The 22,016-nt window shown below is 40.3% G+C and overlaps 1 protein-coding gene across 1 annotated transcript in view; it reads right to left on the bottom strand.

The window, feature by feature from the left end:
• Window positions 1-22,016, bottom strand: part of LOC126335417 (protein IWS1 homolog) — a 107,425-nt gene that overhangs the window by 57,062 nt on the left and 28,347 nt on the right. The window contains exons 3-4 of the mRNA XM_049998693.1: window positions 11,968-12,242; window positions 1,365-1,558 (exon numbers count right to left, since the gene is read on the bottom strand). Coding sequence (XP_049854650.1) covers window positions 1,365-1,558; window positions 11,968-12,242 — 469 coding nt within the window. The remainder of the gene's footprint in view (window positions 1-1,364; window positions 1,559-11,967; window positions 12,243-22,016) is intronic.

The raw sequence follows: 22,016 nt of genomic DNA, 5'->3' as shown, positions 1-22,016 counted from the left end.
ACCAAATTTGCTTAACATTACAAAAACAGAATGCCTACATTTCAAACTAAACAACTTCACAGTGAGGGCAGCAACATTTGCATAGATAAAAGCATAGCAGAAAACTCCAAATACCCTAAATTCCTTGTAATAATAATCCATGAAAATGTGATGTGGGCTGAAAATATCAAATCTGTTCCAACCCTATGTACCGTATGAACCCAGCTACCTACAAAGGCACAAATATTATGAAAATGATACACTACACACTAATCCATTCACCACTAAGTTATGGCATAGTTTGATGGGAAGGAACCTCCAAAACAAACATTAACAGAATATTCAAACTACAAAAAGGAGGAATACGGATGACATTAAAACTTACATGGAGAGATTCATGTAGACCAGCATTTGAAGCTGTTACGAACCTCACACATAAACTATAAGTCTTGTGTTGGAGAAAATTCAAACATGCTCCCGATACACAAGATAACAAGAGACAGCACAACCATGACACAAGGAAAGTGGACCTCTTTCATGAGCCCATACATCCATTAAATACAAAGGTCATCACATGCAGGGCCAAAAATTCTAAAAAAACTACCTTCGAGGGATAAACAATAAAATATTTTCCAATAACCTGTCACTGTCAACAGTTGTTTGTTAGAAAACTGTTACCATAGTATTAATGACTGTGTCTGCAACACAATTAAAGTGCAAGACAAATAGTAATGTATTTACTGTACCAAAAAGAAATATCACATGAACAAATACAAATAGCATAAATGATGTAAACACCAATTGTAATTTACTGTGAGATAGACCAAAAATGCTACTTTAGAAAAAGTCATAATTTGTTAAATGCTTCGTCTAGGAATCCAACAAAAAAGGGATTGTCAAGCAGCTGGCTTCTAACAGTCTGCTCGTTGAAAAGTTGATCACAAAGTTATTTTCATCAAAGTATAGAACAGGTGAGGAGGAAGGAAGAGTAAAAGGAAGGATTAGAAGATAGGAATGGGAGGAAAAGTGGACTAAGCGTATAGGAACATTGTATCAGATAAAAGCTTGCTTTGGTGTGGGCAGGGCAACAGCATGTTGTACATGGTGATGACATGGAGATAACATGGTGTGAGGTCACAGTCCTATGAACCAAACTACAGCCTGTGGGTCTGCTAACGGCATTTTAATTAAGCCACATGTACTGCCCCATTCCACCATCTGAGCCCATGTGATCAACTGTAACACAATCATATATAATTTCTTAAAACATAAAAGTTTTTTTGGCATATTTTAATGAGCTCTTCTTATAACAACAAAGGAAGATGTAATACACTCCCAGTTCTTGTGATTTAATTAGTAAGACTCTGCAACCATATTATACTTACTCAGGGTCTCCATCATCCTTGTTAACTCCCTGGTCAGAGTCACTGTCAGACACATCTGGCACAACTGGATTCTCCTCTGGTTTAGCATTTTCTCCATCTTCATTCTCGTCACCACTTTCTTTTGTTTTGTCTTCCTTTTCTTCCCTGTCTTCATCATCATCTTCTGAATCTGACGTAATTTTCTTTTTCTTGGTCTTTAAGAAATAAAAACATTTGTGTGTCATAAGCCCAAAAGCTTGTAGCATAGTTCAGAAGAATCTGAAACATTCTATGAGTTGTACACCTGAAGCTTTGCACACAATAACTTACCAATAACAATGCCTTAGACCAATAACAATGCCTCAGAATACAAAATTTGATTCTCCTGCTGCTTTCCAATGGTTTACAAATTGAGATCAAAGTTGATGATTTTTACTAAAACTGCCAAAAATGGCTATTATTGCCCACTTTTACAAAAAAGAATCTTATACAAACTCTTTTGAACTATTTGTGTGTGTGTGTGTGTGTGTGTTATTTTATTGTGCCTGTCTACCGGCACTTTACACACACACACACACACACACACACACACACACACACACACACAAGCAGACATATTTAAAGGCAAAGAGTTTGGGCAGAGATGTCAGTCGAGGCGGAAGTGTGGAGGCAAAGATGATGTTGAATGACAGGTGAGGTATGAGTGGCGGCAACTTGAAATTAGCAGAGATTGAGGCCTGGTGGATAACGAGACGAGAGGGCAAGTTCCCATCTCCGGAGTTCGGATAGGTTGGTGTTGGTGGGAAGTATCCCGATAACCCGGACGGTGTAACACTGTGCCAAGATGTGCTGGCCGTGCACCAAGGCATGTTTAGCCACAGGGTGATCCTCATTACCAACAAACACTGTCTGCCTGTGTCCATTCATGCGAATGGACAGTTTGTTGCTGGTCATTCCCACATAGAAAGCGTCACAGTGTAGGCAGGTCAGTTGGTAAATCACATGGGTGCTTTCACACGTGGCTCTGCCTTTCATCTACATCTACATGACTACTCTGCAATTCACATTTAAGTGCTTGGCAGAGGGTTCATCGAACCACAATCATACTATCTCTCTCTATTCCACTCCCGAACAGCGAGCGGGAAAAACGAACACCTAAACCTTTCTGTTCGAGCTCTGATTTCTCTTATTTTATTTTGATGATCATTCCTACCTATGTAGGTTGGGCTCAACAAAATATTTTCGCATTCGGAAGAGAAAGTTGGTGACTGAAATTTCGTAAAAAGGTCTCGCCGCGACGAAAAACGTCTTTGCTGTAATGACAACCATCCCAATTCGCGTATCATATCTGCCACACTCTCTCCCCTATTACGTGATAATACAAAACGAGCTGCCCTTTTTTGCACCCTTTCGATGTCCTCCGTCAATCCCACCTGGTAAGGATCCCACACCGCGCAGCAATATTCTAACAGCGGACGAACGAGTGTAGTGTAAGCTGTCTCTTTAGTGGACTTGTTGCATCTGCTAAGTGTCCTGCCAATGAAACGCAACCTTTGGCTCGCCTTCCCGACAATAATATCTATGTGGTCCTTCCAACTGAAGTTGTTCGTAATTTTAACATCCAGGTACTTAGTTGAATTGACAGCCTTGAGAATTGTACTATTTATCGAGTAATTGAATTCCAACGGATTTCTTTTGAAACTCATGTGGATCATCTCACACTTTTCGTTATTTAGCGTCAACTGCCACCTGACACACCATACAGCAATCTTTTCTAAATCGCTTTGCAACTGATACTGGTCTTCGGATGACCTTACTAGACGGTAAATTACAGCATCATCTGCGAACAGTCTAAGAGAACTGCTCAGATTGTCACCCAGGTCATTTATATAGATCAGGAACAGTAGAGGTCCCAGGACGCTTCCCTGGGGAACACCTGATATCACTTCAGTTTTACTCGATGATTTGCCGTCTATTACTACGAACTGCGACCTTCCTGACAGGAAATCACGAATCCAGTCGCACAACCGAGACGATACCCCATAGCTCCGCAGCTTGATTAGAAGTCGCTTGTGAGGAACGGTGTCAAAAGCTTTCCGGAAATCTAGAAATACGGAATCAACTTGAGATCCCCTGTCGATAGCGGCCATTACTTCGTGCGAATAAAGAGCTAGCTGCGTTGCACAAGAGCGATGTTTTCTGAAGCCATACTGATTACGTGTCAATAGATCGTTCGCTTCGAGGTGGTTCATAATGTTTGAATACAGTATATGTTCCAAAACCCTACTGCAAACCGACGTCAATGATATAGGTCTGTAGTTAAATGGATTACTCCTACTACCCTTCTTGAACACTGGTGCGCCTGCGCAATTTTCCAATCTGTAGGTACAGATCTATCGGTGAGCGAGCGGTTGTATATGAGTGCTAAGTAGGGAGCTATAGTATCAGCGTAATCTGAAAGGAACCTAATCGGTATACAATCTGGACCTGAAGACTTGCCCGTATCAAGCGATTTGAGTTGCTTCGCAACCCCTAAGGTATCTACTTCTAAGAAGCTCATGCTAGCAGATGTTCGTGTTTCAAATTCTGGAATATTCCATTCGTCTTCCCTGGTGAAGGAATTTCGGAAAACGGCATTCAATAACTCCGCTTTAGCGGCACAGTCGTCGATAACAGTACCATCGGCACTGCGCAGCGAAGGTTTTGACTGCGTCTTGCCACTTGTGTACTTTACATACGACCAGAATTTCTTCGGATTTTCTACCAAATCTCGAGACAATGTTTTGTTGTGGAACCTATTAAAGGCATCTCGCATCGAAGTACGTGCCAAATTTCGCGCGTCTGTAAGTTTTAGCCCATCTTCGGGATTTCGCGTTCTTCTGAACTTCGCATGCTTTTTCCGTTGCCTCTGCAACAGCGTTCGGATCTTTTTTGTGTACCATGGGGGATCCGTTCCATCTCTTACCAATTTATGAGGTATGAATCTCTCAATTGATGTTGCTACTATATCTTTGAATTTGAGCCACATCTCGTCTACATTCGCATAGTCAGTTCGGAAGGAATGGAAATTGTCTTTTAGGAAGGCTTCTAGTGGCACTTTATCCGCTTTTTTAAATAAAATTATTTTGCGTTTGTTTCTGATGGGTTTGGAAGAAATGGTATTGAGCCTAGCTACAATGACCTTGCGATCACTAATCCCTGTATCAGTCATGATGCTCTCTATCAGCTCTGGATTGTTTGTGGCCAAGAGGTCAAGTGTGTTTTTGCAACCATTTACAATTCCCGTGGGTTCGTGGACTAACTGCTCGAAATAATTTTCGGAGAATGCATTTAGGACAATCTCGGAAGACGTTTTCTGCCTACCACCGGTTTTGAACAAGTATTTTTGCCAACATACCGAGGGTAGGTTGAAGTCCCCACCAACTATAACCGTATGAGTGGGGTATTTATTTGTTACGAGACTCAAACTTTCTCTGAACTGTTCCGCAACTGTATCATCGGATTCTGGGGGTCGGTAGAAGGAGCCAATTATTAACTTAATTCGGCTGTTAAGTATAACCTCCACCCACACCAATTCGCACGAGTATCTACTTCGACTTCACTACAAGATAAACCACTACTAACAGACACAAACACTCCACCACCAATTCTGCCTAATCTATCTTTCCTGAACACCGTCTGAGACTTCGTAAAAATTTCTGCAGAACTTATTTCAGGCTTTAGCCAGCTTTCTGTACCTATAACGATATCAGCTTCTGTGCTTTCTATTAGCGCTTGAAGCTCAGGGACTTTTCCAGTGCAACTACAACAATTTACAACTATAATTCCGACTGTTCCTTGATCCAAGCACGTCCTGTAATTGCGAAGCACCCTTTGACATTGCAGCCCATACCGCACTTTCCCAAGGCCTTCTAACCTAAAAAACCGCCCAGTCCACGCCACACAGCCTCCGCTACCCGTGTAGCCGCCAGCTGAGTGTAGTGAACTCCTGACCTATTCAGCGGAACCCGAAAACCCACCACCCTATGGCGCAAGTCAAGGAATCTGCAGCCAATACGGTCGCAAAACCGTCTGAGCCTCTGATTCAGACCCTCCACCCGGCTCTGCACCAAAGGTCTGCAGTCGGTTCTGTCAACGATGCTGCAGATGGTGAGCTCTGCCTTCATCTCGTAAGCAAGACTGGCAGCCTTCACCAAATCAGATAGCCGCTGGAATCCAGAGAGAATTTCCTCAGATCCAAAGCGACACACGTCATTAGTGTCGACATGTGCCACCGCCTGCAGCTGGCTGCACCCTGTGCTCTTCATGGCATCCGGAAGGACCCTTTCCACATCAGGAATGACTCCTCCCGGAATGCACACAGAGTGCACACTGGATTTCTTCCCCTCCTTAGCCGCCGTATCCCTAAGGGGCCCCATTACGCGCCTACCATTGGAGCTCCCAACTACCAGTAAGTCCACCCTCTGCGATTGCCCGGACCTTGAAGGCTGAGAATGATCCTCTGAAACAGGGCAGGCATCTGCATCTGGCTCAGCCAGAGACAGTGCCTGAAACCTGTTTGTCAGACGCACCGGGGAGGCTTTCTGATCAGCCTCCGGGGACGCCTTTCGCTGCCTGCCACGCCTTGGAACGACCTCCCAATCAACCACAGGCGAGGGCTCAGCCCCACTGCGGGCAGCAACCGGGGCAACCACAGCGGCAGACCGATCTGGGGAGAGACGGGACGAGGTTGACATCCCCGTGATACCCGAGTCCGGCTCCCCACAGTGGTGCCCATTGGCAACACCCTCAAGCTGCGCGACCGAAGTCAGCGCCGATTGCAGCTGTGAGCGAAGGGATGCCAGGTCAGCCCTCATCCGAACACAGCAATCGCAGTCCCTATCCATTCTAATCGATGTTTAACAACAGTTACTGAAACACGAGTCCGTGCCTAGATAACGCAAGCGGAACACGCAAAGAATGTATCAACTAACCTGTACAAATGCCTAACGACTGCGCTACAATCTGCTGAATTTACGATTACAGTAACTAAAACTCGAAATTGCACCTCCTATGCGAAACTCGCACGCAATTTAAATAAGAATCTGCGAAGTAAACACTAAAGCTCGATGCTACAACTGTCAAATACTATAATACGCCCGAAATATATGAATTAAACAATGCAAGTACCCAAAAACACGCAAAGAAATTAATTAAACTATCTAACAAATAAGTAAGCTAGGGTTATGCGACTTGCTGCTGCAGCTGCTTATCCAACGGCGGCAGGGAGCACACTGATCGTGTACACCTTCCGGATTACGGGACTGGAGTAGGTGGTGGTGGAAGGGTGCATAGGACAGGTTTTACTCCGGGGGCGGTTACAAGGGTAGGAGCCAGAGGGTAGGGAAGGTGGTTTGGGGATTTCATGGGGATGAACCAAGAGGTTACGAAGGTTAGGTGGACGGCGGAAAGACACTCTTGGTGGAGTGGGGAGGATTTCATGAAGGATGGATCTCATTTCGGGGCAGGATTTTACGAAGTCTTATCCCTGCTGGAGAGCCACATCCAGAGTCTGATCCAGTCCCGGGAAGTATCCTGTCACAAGTGGGGCACTTTTGGGGTTCTTCTGTGAGAGGTTCTGGGTTTGAGGGGATGAGGAAGTGGCTCTGGTTATTTGCTTCTGTACCAGGTCGAGAGGGTAGTTGCGGGATGCGAAAGCTGTTTTCAGGTTGTTGGTGTAATGGTTCAGGGATTCAGGACTGGAGCAGATTCATTTGCCATGAAGGCCTAGGATGTAGGGAAGGGACCGTTTAATATGGAATGGGTGGCAGCATTCATAATGGAGGTACTGTTGCTTGTTGGTGGGTTTGATGTGGACGGATGTGTGAAGCTGGCCATTGGACAGATGGAGGTCAACGTCAAGGAAAGTGGCATGGGATTTGGAGTAGGACCAGGTGAATCTGATGGAACTAAAGGAGTTGATGTTGGAGAGGAAATTCTAGAGTTCTTCTTCACTGTGAGTCCAGATCATGAAGATGTCATCAATAAATCTGTACCAAACTTTGGGTTGGCAGGCTTGGGTAACCAAGAAGGCTTCCTCTAAGCGATACATAAATAGGTTGGCATACGAGGGGGCCATCCTGGTACCCATGGCTGTTCCCTTTAATTGTTGGTATGTCTGGCCTTCAAAAGTGAAGAAGTTGTGGGTCAGGATGAAGCTGGCTAAGGTGACGAGGAAAGAGGTTTTAGGTAGGGTGGCAGGTGATCGGAGTGAAAGGAAGTGCTCCATTGCAGTGAGGCCCTGGACGTGTGGGATATTTGTGTATAGGGAAGTGGCATCAATGGTTACAAGGATGGTTTCCGGGGGTAACAGACTGGGTAAGGATTCCAGGCGTTCGAGAAAGTGGTTGGTGTCTTTGATGAAGGATGGGAGACTTCATGTAATGGGTTGAAGGTGTTGATCTACGTAGGCAGAGATACGTTCTGTGGGGGCTTGGTAACCAGCAACAATGGGGCGGCCAGGATGTTTGGGTTTGTGAATTTTAGGAAGTAGGTAGAAGGTAGGAGTGCGAGGTGTCGGTGGGGTCAGGAGTTTGATGGAGTCAGGTGAAAAGTTTTGTAGGGGGCCTAAGGTTCTGAGGATTCCTTGAAGCTCCGCCTGGACATCAGGAATGGGATTACCTTGGCAAACTTTGTATGTAGAGTTGTCTGAAAGCTGATGCAGTCCCTCAGCCACATAATCCCGACGCAGTCCCTCAGCCACATACTCCCGACGATCAAGTACCATGGTCGTGGAACCCTTGTCGGCCGGGAGAATGATGATAGATCGGTCAGCTTTCAGATCACAGATAGAATGGGCTTCGGCTGTGGTGATGGGAGTAGGATTAAGGTTTTTCAAGAAAGATTGAGAGGCAAGGCTGGAAGTGAGAAATTCCTGGAATGTTTGGAGAGGGTGATTTTGAGGAAGAGGAGGTGGGTCCCGCCACTTTCCTTGACGTTGACTTCCATCTGCCCAATGGCCAGCTTCACACACCCGTCCACATCAAACCCACCAACAAGCAACAGTACCTCCATTATGACAGCTGCCACCCATTCCATATCAAACGGTCCCTTCCCTATAGCCTAGGCCTGCTTCTGACAAATGTCTGCTTCTGTCTGTGTATGTGCGAATGAATATATATGTGTGTGTGTGTGTGTGTGTGTGTGTGTGTGTGTGTGTGTGTGTGTGTGTGTTTGTGTGTGTGCGCACGCGAGCGCGAGAGTGTACACCTGTCCTTTTTTCCCCCCTAAGGGAAGTTTTTCCACTCCCGGGATTGGAATGGCTCCCTACCCTCTCCCTTAAAACCCACATCCTTTCGTCTTTCCCTCTCCTTCCCTCTTTCCTGAAGAAGCAACCGCCGGTTGCGAAAGCTAGAAATTCTGTGTGTGTGTTTGTGTGTTTTATTTATTGTGCCTATCTACCGGCGCTTTCCCGCTTGGTAAGTCTTGGAATCTTTGTTTTGAATATATTTTTCCCATGTGGAAATTTCTTTATATGTGAAATTTATCTTTTTTTTATCTCCAGACATAATTGCAGGATAAACATGAAACTTTGCACATAACAACATACCAATACAAGATCTTACAACATAAAATGTCCTTCTTCTGCTCTTTCCAACAATTTACAAACTGAAGGCAAAGTCAATGATTTTTCTTAAATGGTAATTTTTGGTCCACATCTTCTGCAAACTCTTTTAAACCATTTTCATTCGAAAGTCTGTTCTAAAACACCTAAAAACTATATTTGTTTTAGTAATGGGACCATATAAGGCCCCAAAAAATGACGAGAAGGTGAAAGTGCATTGAAAATAGACCCATATTCCACAGGAACTCAAATTTGGCATCTTTTATTACATTCTGCAATTGTTCAGTACTTTCTAGGGAAGTCAATAAAACGTCTTTATGACTAGGAAGTGAGATAAAGACTGAATACCTCGAAAAACTTCAAAACGCGGGTGTCCTTCATCACAACTCTTTGCGACTTATTTTAGTTTGTTACTCTGCTCTAACTACAGAATCAAACTGTTTACACACTTCATAATTTTACTGTGCATTACAGAGGTAGTGGGGATCATGGTAGCAAATCTGTTGCGTAACATCTGGAGCACTCACCATATAAACAGCGCAGGATTGCATCATTGTCACACTGTATTAATCTTGATGAAGTTCATAGCAATCTTCTTGACATTTTTTGGAATACATTGGTTGGTCATATGGTTGGTTTGGGGTGAGAGGGCCAAACAGCAAGGTCATTGGTACATCAGATTAGGGAAGGACGGGGAACGAAATTGCTTGTGCCCTTTCAAAGAAAGCATTCCAGCATTTGCCTCAAGCGATTTAGGGACCTCAAGGAAAACCTAAATAAGGATGGCTGGGCATAGGTTGAACCTTCGTCCTGCCGAATGCGAACCCAGTGTGCTAATCACTCTGTGCCAGCATAGTTTGTGGTTAATGAGGAACACTGGTGTACAAATGAAAAGTTGTATAAATGTGTTGGTATGGAGCATGGTTACTGAACCACTGCTGGTTCCCTTTAAAGTGAGAAAACCAGCATCTCCATCGCCTTAGAGGCCACGACCAATAGCTGTGCAACAGCAGCCATGGGTGAAGTTCTTTACCATACACCACTAGAAAGCAGTAGGAGGATGAAATTTCATATTCTAGGACCTTTAATTGGTAAGTTACTACATGCAAAGTTTCAGGTGTATCCTGCAACTACTTCTGGATACATAAAAAGCTAAACTTCACATTTTTTCAGCCGATTTTGCTTGTTGTGCAAGATAACGTAGTTTTATTTATTTCAAGAAAATATTATCAAGATATTATGTCTCAAAATTGTCAAAAACTCACAGGTGCACAGCTGATAGCTGCACTATGGGGTCAAACAAATGACCATGTTTCTGCAAGTATTAAATTGGCAATAGATAAATTTTAACAACATTCATTGGGAACTTGTGCAAATGTTCACACAAAAGTTCATCAGAATTCACGATAGTCATGCAGGAACTATTTCTGAAATTGAACCAACTGGTATAAAATAGCTCTGATGCGTGATAAACACAGTGAACTCTAAAAACTGAATTGTCAAGTTGCTGAACAGAAATACCAAACTTTTTGAAGACCAAGTAAGTTCCTTGAAAGATGATGATGATGTGAGAATCAGAAGCGGAAAAACTTCCACACTTCTGAACAATCATATATACTGACAAAACATAACCACAAGAAAGGGTGTGTAAGTAAAATAATGGACTTCAGTAATACGATAGAATCTGGCGTGTCTGACAAAACTGCAATTAATAAACACTGTGCACAACCAAAAGTCAAATACAAACAGAACACCAAAAAGTACAAAAATAGTGCATGCAGTTCTAAACAAAGTGTCAAACATGATTTTTTAAATAACTGGCAATTCTATGCTTGAAAATGTATTTGCTGCAAATAGAGAGCTTCAGTTGTTTGAATTATGATAAATCTATTTTTTGTAGAGAAGTGTAACAAACTTGGACTGATGGCTTACATTAAGATAATTCTAGATTTTCCAGTGCACTGAACGTATGTCAATTATATTACTTACACTGACCAATCTCCCAAACATTAAATCAGTTATTTATGTTTGTACGTAATAAGTTAGTAAAATTCTGATTTCACTACTTGTGCAGCATACTGTATACAGATATCTAAAATATTTATCCCATTTGTATTTCAATTAGAGATTTCTGTGTGTAATGCACGTCATTTAGAGCAAAAATTTTTGAAGAAAGTGAAAGATGCATGCAAAGTCACCAAAACAAAAATATCTAATATTTACCTCTACTGCTATGGACAAGGAAGAACGCGCATTTATACAAAATATTTCCCTAAACTATAATATAAATACATGCGGCAAATGGAGAAAATTACGAATTGCATAATAGCCCCTTAAAATTGGGAGTGTTTTAGAAGTTACATTAATCACTGAAAATTTAGTACTGGAATTCTGTTAAGTTATGCTCCAGCAACCTACTATGACAGGGCAAAATTTAGCTCTCTCCCTGCATCAGTTTCAAGAGACAAGACTGTCTTTGACTTGCTTCTGAGGAAGTGTGTATTCATTTTAAAGGTAGAAGTTTGTTGAAATTAGACTCTAGCAGAATCTAACAGAATCCATAGGCATCTGAAACTTGAATATAACAAAATGTAACAAATGTAAAAAATTTGACACACGTCCAAGAAAGTACAAATGAACAGCAAATTTCCTAAGAGTGAATGATGGTTGGTTTGTTTGTTTGGGGAAGGCGACCAGACAGCGTGGTCATAGATCTCATCGGATTAGGAAGGATTGGGAAGGAAGTCGGCCGTGCCCTTTCAGAGGAACCATCCCGGCATTTGCCTGCAGTGATTTAGGGAAATCACGGAAAACCTAAATCAGGATGGCCGGACGCGGGATTGAACCGTCATCCTCCCGAATGCAAGTCCAGTGTCTAACCACTGCGCCACATCGCTCGGTAAGAGTGAACAAAATTAATGTGACAGTCCTTCTACAAATCAAAACAGGTTACACAATGAAACAGAAAAAAGGAACAGCATGAATATTAATGTGATAATGCAAATGAGAAATTACACTCACCTTCTTTGAGTCGTCCTCAGAATCAGAGATATCTTCTCCTTTCTTGTCCTTTTTGCTCACACCTTCATCTTCGGAATCAGATAAGCCAGCCTTTGATGCCTTTGTAGCTTTCTTTGCATCACCACCATCATCATCTGAATCCGAAAGCACAGCAGACTTTTTCTTTTTTTTCACTTTCCTTTCACGTTCACTGCCACTACTCATTCCTTCATTTTCATCACTTTCACTTCCATCACTGGCCTTACTGCCACGTTTTCTCCGTCTCTTCTTAATTCCTATTGCAAGTTATGAAGTAGTAAATGATATTTTAACATTCCAAATTATGACAATGGGATACAGATTCAGTGAGTGGGCAACAGGGAACAAAAAGGAGAAGCAGAAAATAAGCAAAAAACAGAAGAGCGGCAGAGGGGTAAGGAGGTTGTGAAAGAAGAGAAAGTGAACAGAAAAGGTGAGAAGAGATGCTAAGAAACTGAGGAGGAGAAGTCAAAGACAACAAGAGAAGTATGAGGGAACAGAAGAGATGGTACTAGAATCCTAAGTGGTTGGAGAAGGAGATGTGGATAAATGTCTGAGAGATACGGAAAAGTGAGGGGGAAGTGTGTAAGAACAAGCAGACTATAGCAATGTGTGACAGCACTGAACAACTTCATAACAAATGGGGTTGCAGTTGTGAATTCATAATTTCTCCACTAACTTCCATCTTGCAAATTCAGTTATTTAGAGGGGAAAAAAAAAACAACTGAAGTGTTATTATTACAGAATATCGATAGCAGGTTATCAAGGAAAGTGTTAAGACTGCGATAATCAGCTGGAAGCTTCACAGTAACCTGATATTTCACTAAAGAATTTGTTAATCTAATTGCATTGTTGTATGCATACACCTATTTAAAACATACCTTTAATTACTCAAGTAGCACACATTTGTAAATCATTTCTACATTCCTTGTAAGGACACTGAAACTCCTTGAAAACTGAACTGAGCCTTGAATGAAATCAACTTCCTTGAGATTTTGGCAAGGACTAAAAATGGTTTGGTCAGTACGACAGTCAAAATTATTTGTCTGTGCCCCCCCCCCCCCAACTCTTCAAATGCTTACAAAGAGGCAATTAAACTTTTGCAATTTTTACATTTATAGTATGCAAATATCAGTATCACGAAGCATTGATGAAACACCAAAAAATTCTTGAGCAAATCAACTAAAAGAAAGCAATGTTCATGACAAACAATATGGCTCACTTGGTAACAATGGACAATGAAAATTACATAATCAGTGGATCACTGGTTTGAATCTCTCTTTTGTCATTCTTATACCATTTTATTTTCGCCATTCAGTTTGAATACCTACATCATTTAAATCTAAATACAGGAAATATGTGCTAATTAAAACACATTTAACTATTATTTTAATGAAATACGCATGTCTTCTTGTTTCTAATTACGTATCATTTGCAAAATTCCAAAGTTAACTGCAAATACAACTTCTTAATTATCAATGTTTTTAATATGATTATCAACAAATTCACAACTTTTTTTAAACACTGTTTTTACATAATACTAATAAGAGTTTATATTTGCAATGAAAACTGGAATTCTGTGTACAATATGTAATTAGAAACAAGATGACGTACATTTTTCATAAAAATAATTGTTAGGTATGTGTTAATTAGCATATATCTGATGAATTTTATATTAAATTATGCACATATTCTGTATGTGAAGGGGGACAGGGGGAACCATAGCAAGATTCAAACCAGCATCTCACTGATTACCTGGTTACCACTCTTCAACGCTACCAAGTGATCTACGCTACCCGTTGTGGAAATTGCCTTCATTTTAGCGAAGTACTGTTCCTCAGAAAACTTCAAAGTTGATTTTTTCAAAAATTTTTGAGAGTTGCATCTAACTGCTTTGGGATATTGGTATTTGATTTCTGAATTCATGTACCATAAACACAAAAAATTACAAAAATCTGACTGCAGGGTGGTCTCCTTGTCAGTGGTAATCAGTTTTCTTTATTATATTTCGTAACATAATTAGTGTCTGATGTATGGACCAACACTGAGTCAAAATTATCACTCCCTAAACCAACTTTGCAAATTTACCTTAACCTTCTCGCTCTATGTCTTCTAAAAAGTATTTAATAAGATAATGTAATATTCTGTCATATTTTTCTTGGTTTGCTCACACTGTCACATGAACATGTGGCAAGACCAACAATTTCATGTGGTGAGAATTTTGATTTCATCTGTTTACAATTTCAGCTTTGATAACTCTAGGATAATATTGTGTTACACTTTTTTCTCCCCGTCAGAAGCTTAGAAGCATTACTGAGAGAGAAGTAATTTCCTGTAGATGAAAAGCTCTCTAGTTTCCTTCTTCGAAGGTCAAAATTGAGAATAAAACTAAATAAATGTCAATACTCTCATAAAAAAAAAACATGACCAACTCTAACAAACATAAAATCACCTGAAGAAAAAATGACAGTATATTTTGAGAGAGACTTCTTTTTTGCCAGGTTGGGTACACATTGGCTTTCCACTAAAGTTTCACATCTGTGCAATCATTGTAATAAAAGTATCATTAAATTACTAGATTTTATGAAGTACATTCCTCTGCAAATATACAATATATACTCCTCAACTGTGCAAGGCTATGTAACGATAAACAACCTTACTCCAACGCCACTGTTTCCCCATAAAATTGCTTTCCTTTGGTACTAAAATTATCCTGCTCTAAACAAAAACTAATGACCCATTTCTTTTCTATGAAGCAACAGGAGCACCTACCCTCAGTTGCACAGATCTAGCACATTAGACTCATTTGACCAAATTCCCTTTTTCAGGACGAAATATCACCAGCTTTAAAACATTCTTTTCTGTTAATTTTGTATTGTTGTTTTGCAGCATTTCAATTAGATCTGCAAAGGAAATTACATAATCAGACTATAATTTTGAAAAATACCACCAACATGTAAAACAAGTATAACTGATATAAAACTATGTGGAGCCAATATTATTAGCTCTCCCCTGTATATAAGTTGTGCAGTTAGCATAACCAAAACACCCAAAAACAAAATAATTAAAACTGTCAACACAAGGTCAACAATGTATCAATATTTCACAATTTAGATAAAAAAAATGAAGGACATTATATATTACATCAATATTTAGATCTGAAAAATGTTACGAAATATTTAATGTGTGTCTTTGGAGGCAAAAATCATGAAGGAAGAACAATATTTCCTTCGAAAGGTAACTAGATTGGAGTGTGTCCTAGGGTATGTTTAACAATTTATGTGGACCTGGCATGCATAAAGAAAATCTCGAAAAAATCAAACAACATTTTTTACTACCACCTCTCTTTGAATTGCACCAGTGACAAAATTCATGTGGTGTACTGTACTGTCATCTAACTTCTGCTCCATATCACTTTGGAACCAATTGTTTCTTTTTTACATACTTCAATTTGAATGCTCATCTATTAACATCATGCGATCTTAACAATTTTACCACTAATTCATTTGCATTGTAACATTCTAATAATTTTAAATTACTTGGCCCAAATATTACTCATTGTCACCGTTTCAGATTCATAAGTTCAGTAACTCAAGATTTTGTTACTGTTTAAAGCAGAAGATATTCTCTAGCTGTATATGCTAACTGCTCTGGTTCCCAGAGTTTCCTTCTCCATAGGCGTCGGTTACACCTTAAAACCACGGGCATTGGTTACACCTTCAGTAAGTCTTCCAGCTAATTGACTGTTACACCAAGAAAGCAGTAAGTCAAAAAATCAGAATGTCCTAAAGTTTCAATTACAAGAGTAGATACATCACTCAGCAACAGTTCATCCACAGAAAAAAAAAATGTGCCTTCTTGTCCCAAAACACTGAAAGACCCCCAGGGGCAAAAACCCAGATATGTGTAAGTGGAATACAATCAGCAATAAAGTAAAAACCACTGCACTTCTAGGGTTCTAAACTCTTAATACAGGACATGAAGTATTACACGTGTCATTAGCTTTGTATGATTCCAGATTTTATTTCTTGGGAACTACAGAAAGAAAAGATCAATGAGACTGCACAAGGAACAAATTTTACAGCAAATGTGAACATAATACACACAGCAGTAAAGATAAGGAATGCACACACATCACCCAACTTGACTTATCTTACAATACTACACAAATGACAGTGCAGTATGAATATGTGTGCAATAAAAATTTGTAGTAAAGCCAAATCCAACAGGGAATCTATTAAAGACACAGATCCAGAATGAGATTTTCACTCGGCAGAGGAGTGTGCTGGACCGAGACTCCAACTCAGGACCTTTGCCTTTCGCGGGCAAGTGCTCTAGCATATGAGCTTCCCAAGCACAACTCGAAACCCATCCTTTTCTGAAAACATCCCCCAGGCTTAGGCTAAGGCATGTCTCCGCATTATCCTTTCTTCCAGGAGTGCTAGTTCTGCGAGGTTGACAGGAGAGCTTCTGTGAAGCTTGGAAGGTAGGAGATGAGGTATTGGCAAAAGTAGGGCTGTGAGGATGGGGCGTAAGTCGTGCTTGGGAAGTTTAAATGATAGAGCATTTGCCCATGGAAGACGCTGGTCCTGAGTTTGAGTTTCAGTCTGGCACACATTTTTAACCTGCCAGGAAGTTTCAAAGACACAGATGGTTGGCAGATTTGTTCTTGGACAATCCGCGTGTTAAGTTAAAAAACTAATAGCAAATGCAAATTCAAACAATGGGAAGCACAGGGTGGAATAACAATGACATTAGAAAAAGACAGATTGCTACTCACCATGTGGAGGAGACACTTAGTCTCAGAGAGGCACAACAAAAAGACTGTTATACATTTTAGCTTTCAGCCTCCTCCTGATGTAGAAAGCACACACACATTCACACAGCCAAAACTCACAAACATGGCCACTGCTGCAGCCAGACTTGTAGCCAAATGCAATGAATGAAATAAGCTGCAGAACATGACTATATGAAAAGGAGGGAAATAATTGAATCCCACTGTGGATAGGGAATTTACTTGTATTACCATATGCATAAAACAACCAGGAGACCCTGAATGGACAAATGTTTGGAGCAACGCAGTCCCACAACTATTCGTAATCATATTAACAAGGCTAATAAATCTAATGGCTTTGCCTTGATGTGTGAAGTCTTGAAAACTGCCAAAAGAATATGTACAGCTTTTGACAGAAGTGCAGATTTACTGTTTAAATGGGATACATTGACTACATCCCAAAGTGACTGGAGTGGAGCACTAGACAATCTTCCATTTTGCTCAGGAGTGCCAAAAATGGGTCAATCAAGAGGACTTGGTGAACCTCCTCAAATTATCCCCAGCTGTGACAGAATGGATTGTACAATTAGATATTAATATATAGTTTAATGCCAGTGTTATATTTGTGAGTTTACATCTGCTTATCTTTTATTATTGAAATGTTCCTGTTTATGTAGTATTATATAAGAGAATATGCCTTACAATAAATAAATACTTGTTACTCCTTAAAACAAAAGAGGGTTCAAATTACTATTTTTTTTGACTGATTGACATTTACACACCGAGTAATACATAATGTACCAACTCAGCTGCAATATGACACAGGTCACTTAATCTCTAAGTGGTCGATTAATCCCATTTACCTGAAGGCAAGAAATTAGTAATAAAAATTAAGAACCTTCTTAGTCTACTTACATATTTAATGAAACTATACCCCATTTTTGCCTGTTTGTTTTAGCGAGCACTCTCACTTAATAAAAATCTAATAACTTTCTCAGCCATGTCCATAATGGAAAGTACAAGTGGTAGCTATAAAAGAATAAGACAAAACAGACATTTCCTTAAAAGACAACACACATCAACCCTGCACCAACCATAATAATGACCAGGGTTTTAAAACTGCATCTTCCTTCAATTCAACTTGTGTTTAATGTTTCCTGCAACAAATTCTTTTCTTTCAGCAAGCATTTACCCTCAGCTGTAATACTTTCAACCATTATATAGAGCTCCAGAAGAAACTCACTATGTGGGTTTAAAATTAAAATCAACGCGTGACAACTAAACACATTTGCTGCTGTCTAAGTCAAAAGATTCAACTCACATTTCTTGTAAAAGCTCTCACATTACAAATTATACCACAGAACATTAAATAAACTTCAATGATGATGGCACAGCCATGCTTTTTAATAAATGGTTTCACCAGCTTTAAGACCATCTTCAGATTATTTGTGTCACAGGAAAATGTCAACACATGTACACAAACGCGCTGAAACAAGCTTGTCTTTACACTTGTATAAGGAGTTTATAGCTGTATGTTATACATATAAAATTCTCTTGCAGAATGTGAACCATTACACATACAAAATTAAGTATGAAATGCAAATAAAATTGAATAATTTTCGAAATATTACCTTATCCGACCCAGTAGAACTACACATTTGCTGTATGACCTATGGATCTACTATTATAGTCTCTCATATTCTGCAAATAATCATGAAAGAACCTACACATGCCTACATCTGCCTGCTGACCTAATACAATACTTCTCAAAAACCACCAGTCAGTCACTGCTTACCGTATACACCTTCTATGTCGATATGTTGCACAAACTTTTAGCCCACAGTTGACCTACACTTTTGTAATATTTAAAGTCTGCAGGACTTACACTTAATTAACAATGTATCCTATAGTCTAATCTGACAACCAATTACTTTGTCATTTAGTTACTTTTCATAATTTAATGGATCAGGTGGTGACAATGATACATACACAAGCACTTTTACACATAGGGTGTATACAGGGTGAACCATTGATAGTGGTGGTGGTGGTGGTGGTTAATGTTTAACGTCCCATCGACAATGAGGTCATTAGAGACGGAGCGCAAGCTCCGGTTAGGGAAGGATTGGGAAGGAAATCGGCCGTGCCCTTTCAAAGAAACCATCCCGGCATTTGCCTGAAACGATTTAGGGAAATCACGGAAAACCTAAATCAGGATGGCTGGAGACAGGATTGAATCATCATCCTCCCGAATGCGAGTCCAGTGTGCTAACCGCTGCGCCACCTCGCTTGGTCATTGATAGTGAGCGAGCCACATATCTCACGAAATAAGCATCAAAGGAAAAAACTACAAAGAACGAAACTCGCCTAGCTTGAAGGGGGAAACCAGATGGCTCTATGGTTGGCTTGCTAGATGGCGCTGCCATAGGTCAAACGGATATCAATTGTGTTTTTTTAAATAGGAACCCCCATTTTTTTAATTACATATTCGTGTAGTACGTAAAGAAATATGAATGTTTTAGTTGGACCACTTTTTTCGCTTTGTGATAGATGGCGCTGTAATAGTCACGAACGTATAAGTATGTGGTATCATGTAACATTCCACCAGTGCGGACGGTATTTGCTTCGTGATACATTACCTGTGTTAAAATGGACTGTTTACCAACTGCAGAAAAGGTCGATATCGTGTTGATGTATGGCTATTGTGATCAAAATGCCCAACGGATGTGTGCTATTTATGCTGCTCGGTATCCTGGACGACATTATCCAAGTGGCCAGACCGTTCGCTGGATAATTACGTTATTTAAGGAAACAGGAAGTGTTCAGCCACATGTGAAATGTCAACCACAATCTGCAACAAATGATGGTGCCCAAGTAGGTGTTTTAGCTACTGTCGTGGCTAATCCGCACATCAGTAGCGGACAAATTGCGTGAGAATTAGGAATCTGAAAAACATTGGTGCTGAGAATGCTAGATCAACATCGATTGCACCAGTACCATATGTCTGTGCACCAGGAATTGCATGGCAACAACTTTGAATGTTGTGTACATTTCTGCCACCAGGCACAAGAGAAATTGCGGGACGGTGACAGATTTTTTGCACGCGTTCTATTTAGCGACGAAGCGTCATTCACCAACAACGGTAACGTAAACCGGCACAATATGCACTATTGGGTAACGGAAAATCCACGGTGGCTGCGACAAGTGGAACATCAGTGACCTTGGCGGGTTAATGTATGGTGTGGCATTATGGGGGGAAGGATAATTGGCCCCCATTTTATCAATGGCAATCTAAATGGTGCAATGTATGCTGATTTCCTACGTAATGTTCTACCGATGTTACTACAAGATGTTTCACTGCATGACAGAATGGCGATGTACTTCCAACATGATGGATGTCTGGCATACAGCTCGCGTGCGGTTGTAGCGGTATTGAATAGCTTATTTCATGACAGGTGGATTGGTTGCCGAAGCACCTTACCATAGCCTGCACATTCACAGGATCTGACGTCCCCGAATTTCTTTCTGTGGGGAAAGTTGAAGGATATTTGCTATCGTGATCCACCGACAATGCCTGACCGCCTGACAACATGTGTCAGCACATTGTCAATGCATGTGCGAACATTACGGAAGGCGAACTACTCGATGTTGAGAGGAATGTCATTGCACGAATTGCCAAATGCATTGAGGTTGACAGACATCATTTATCGCATTAATGTGGTATTTACAGGTAATCATGCAGTAACAGCATGCATTCTCAGAAATGATAAGTTCACAAAGGTACATGTATCACACTGGAACAACCGAAATAAAATGTTCAAACGTACCTACATTCTGTATTTTAATTTAAAAAGCCTACCTGTTACCAACTGTTCGTCTAAAATTGTGAGCCATATGTTTGTGACTATTACAGCACCATCTATCACAAAGCGAAAAAAGAGGACCACCTAAAACATTCATATTTCTTTACGTACTACATGAATATGTAATAAAAAAAATGGGGGTTCCTATTTTCAAAAAACGCAGTTGATATCCGTTTGACCTATGGCAGCGCCATCTAGCAGGCCAACCATAGCACCATCTGGTTTCCCCCTTCAAGCTAGACAAGTTTCATTCTTTGTAGTTTTTTCGTTTCATGCTTATTTCGTAAGATATTTGGACCAGTCATGATCAATGGATGAAAGTTTTTTTTAATTTTTAAAATTTTTTTTTTTAAATTAAAACATTCAATGTGCAAAATATGAGTGATGCTGGAGACGTCAATACTCGAATTCTTGCCATACATGTCCCGGCACGGCATTGTTGACTGTGGCAGTCACTTCCCATATTATCTCCCTGAGCTCTGCTACATCATGTGGTGGAATGTGTCCCCACAGAATAATTTCACACATCAATTGAACAGCTGTAGCACACTTGTTTTTGTTGAACTCCAACACACAGAAAGCTCGCTCCGCACCTGGACTGGCCATGTTTGCAACTAGTGCTGACAATTGGCAAATTACTAAACAACGCTGTGGTGGTATACATGGGGGAGAGGGGGGCAGGGGGAATCTTTCAGTGTTTCTCTTCAAAACGACATATGTATGACATTTGTACAATGTTTGGTTCTTGTGGAATAAATAATTGAAAGTGTTCCCGGACTTTAGGTACGCCATTATTTCCCAAAATGAAAATAGAGTCAGACTACAAACCAGTTACAAAACATCTGTTTAACACTGTCAAATATTTTCTTATTGTAAGTCTTGACTTGATGCACCTTGTATAGGTCATGAAAGCCTTAATTCTGCATTGAACTCTAGAGCTATGGTCAGCCCAATACTATCTTCTACATTCAGATTACTGGCTTATGGATTAACAGATGCCACAAATAAGGGAATATTATGTATATTTAAGTGAAGTACGTATCAGCATAATTGGTACATTCATCTTTACGACTTGTGTAATGAAAACTTACATATCACACACAAACTAAAGAATTTATTTTTAATTAACCATAATTTCCACATAAGTGTAAGATAAAAATTTGTGCACTTTATCAACCTGGAAGGCATATGCAATATTTGTAAAGTGCGACAGATGTTCTATGAGCAGCACTATATCAGCAGGCAGGTCACCTTCTACCATAGTTGGGTGCAGAATAATAAAGACTATAATTATATATTGGCAGTTAATACAACACACGCATAATGGTTTATGTAACATTCTGAAAACAACTTCTAATTTGCTGTGCAATAACTAAATTTACGTTTCACTTGCCTTA

This window comes from Schistocerca gregaria, chromosome 2 (genome assembly GCF_023897955.1).
Source record: "Schistocerca gregaria isolate iqSchGreg1 chromosome 2, iqSchGreg1.2, whole genome shotgun sequence".
NCBI lineage: Eukaryota > Metazoa > Arthropoda > Insecta > Orthoptera > Acrididae > Schistocerca > Schistocerca gregaria.
This window is presented reverse-complemented; position numbering and strand designations above follow the sequence as displayed.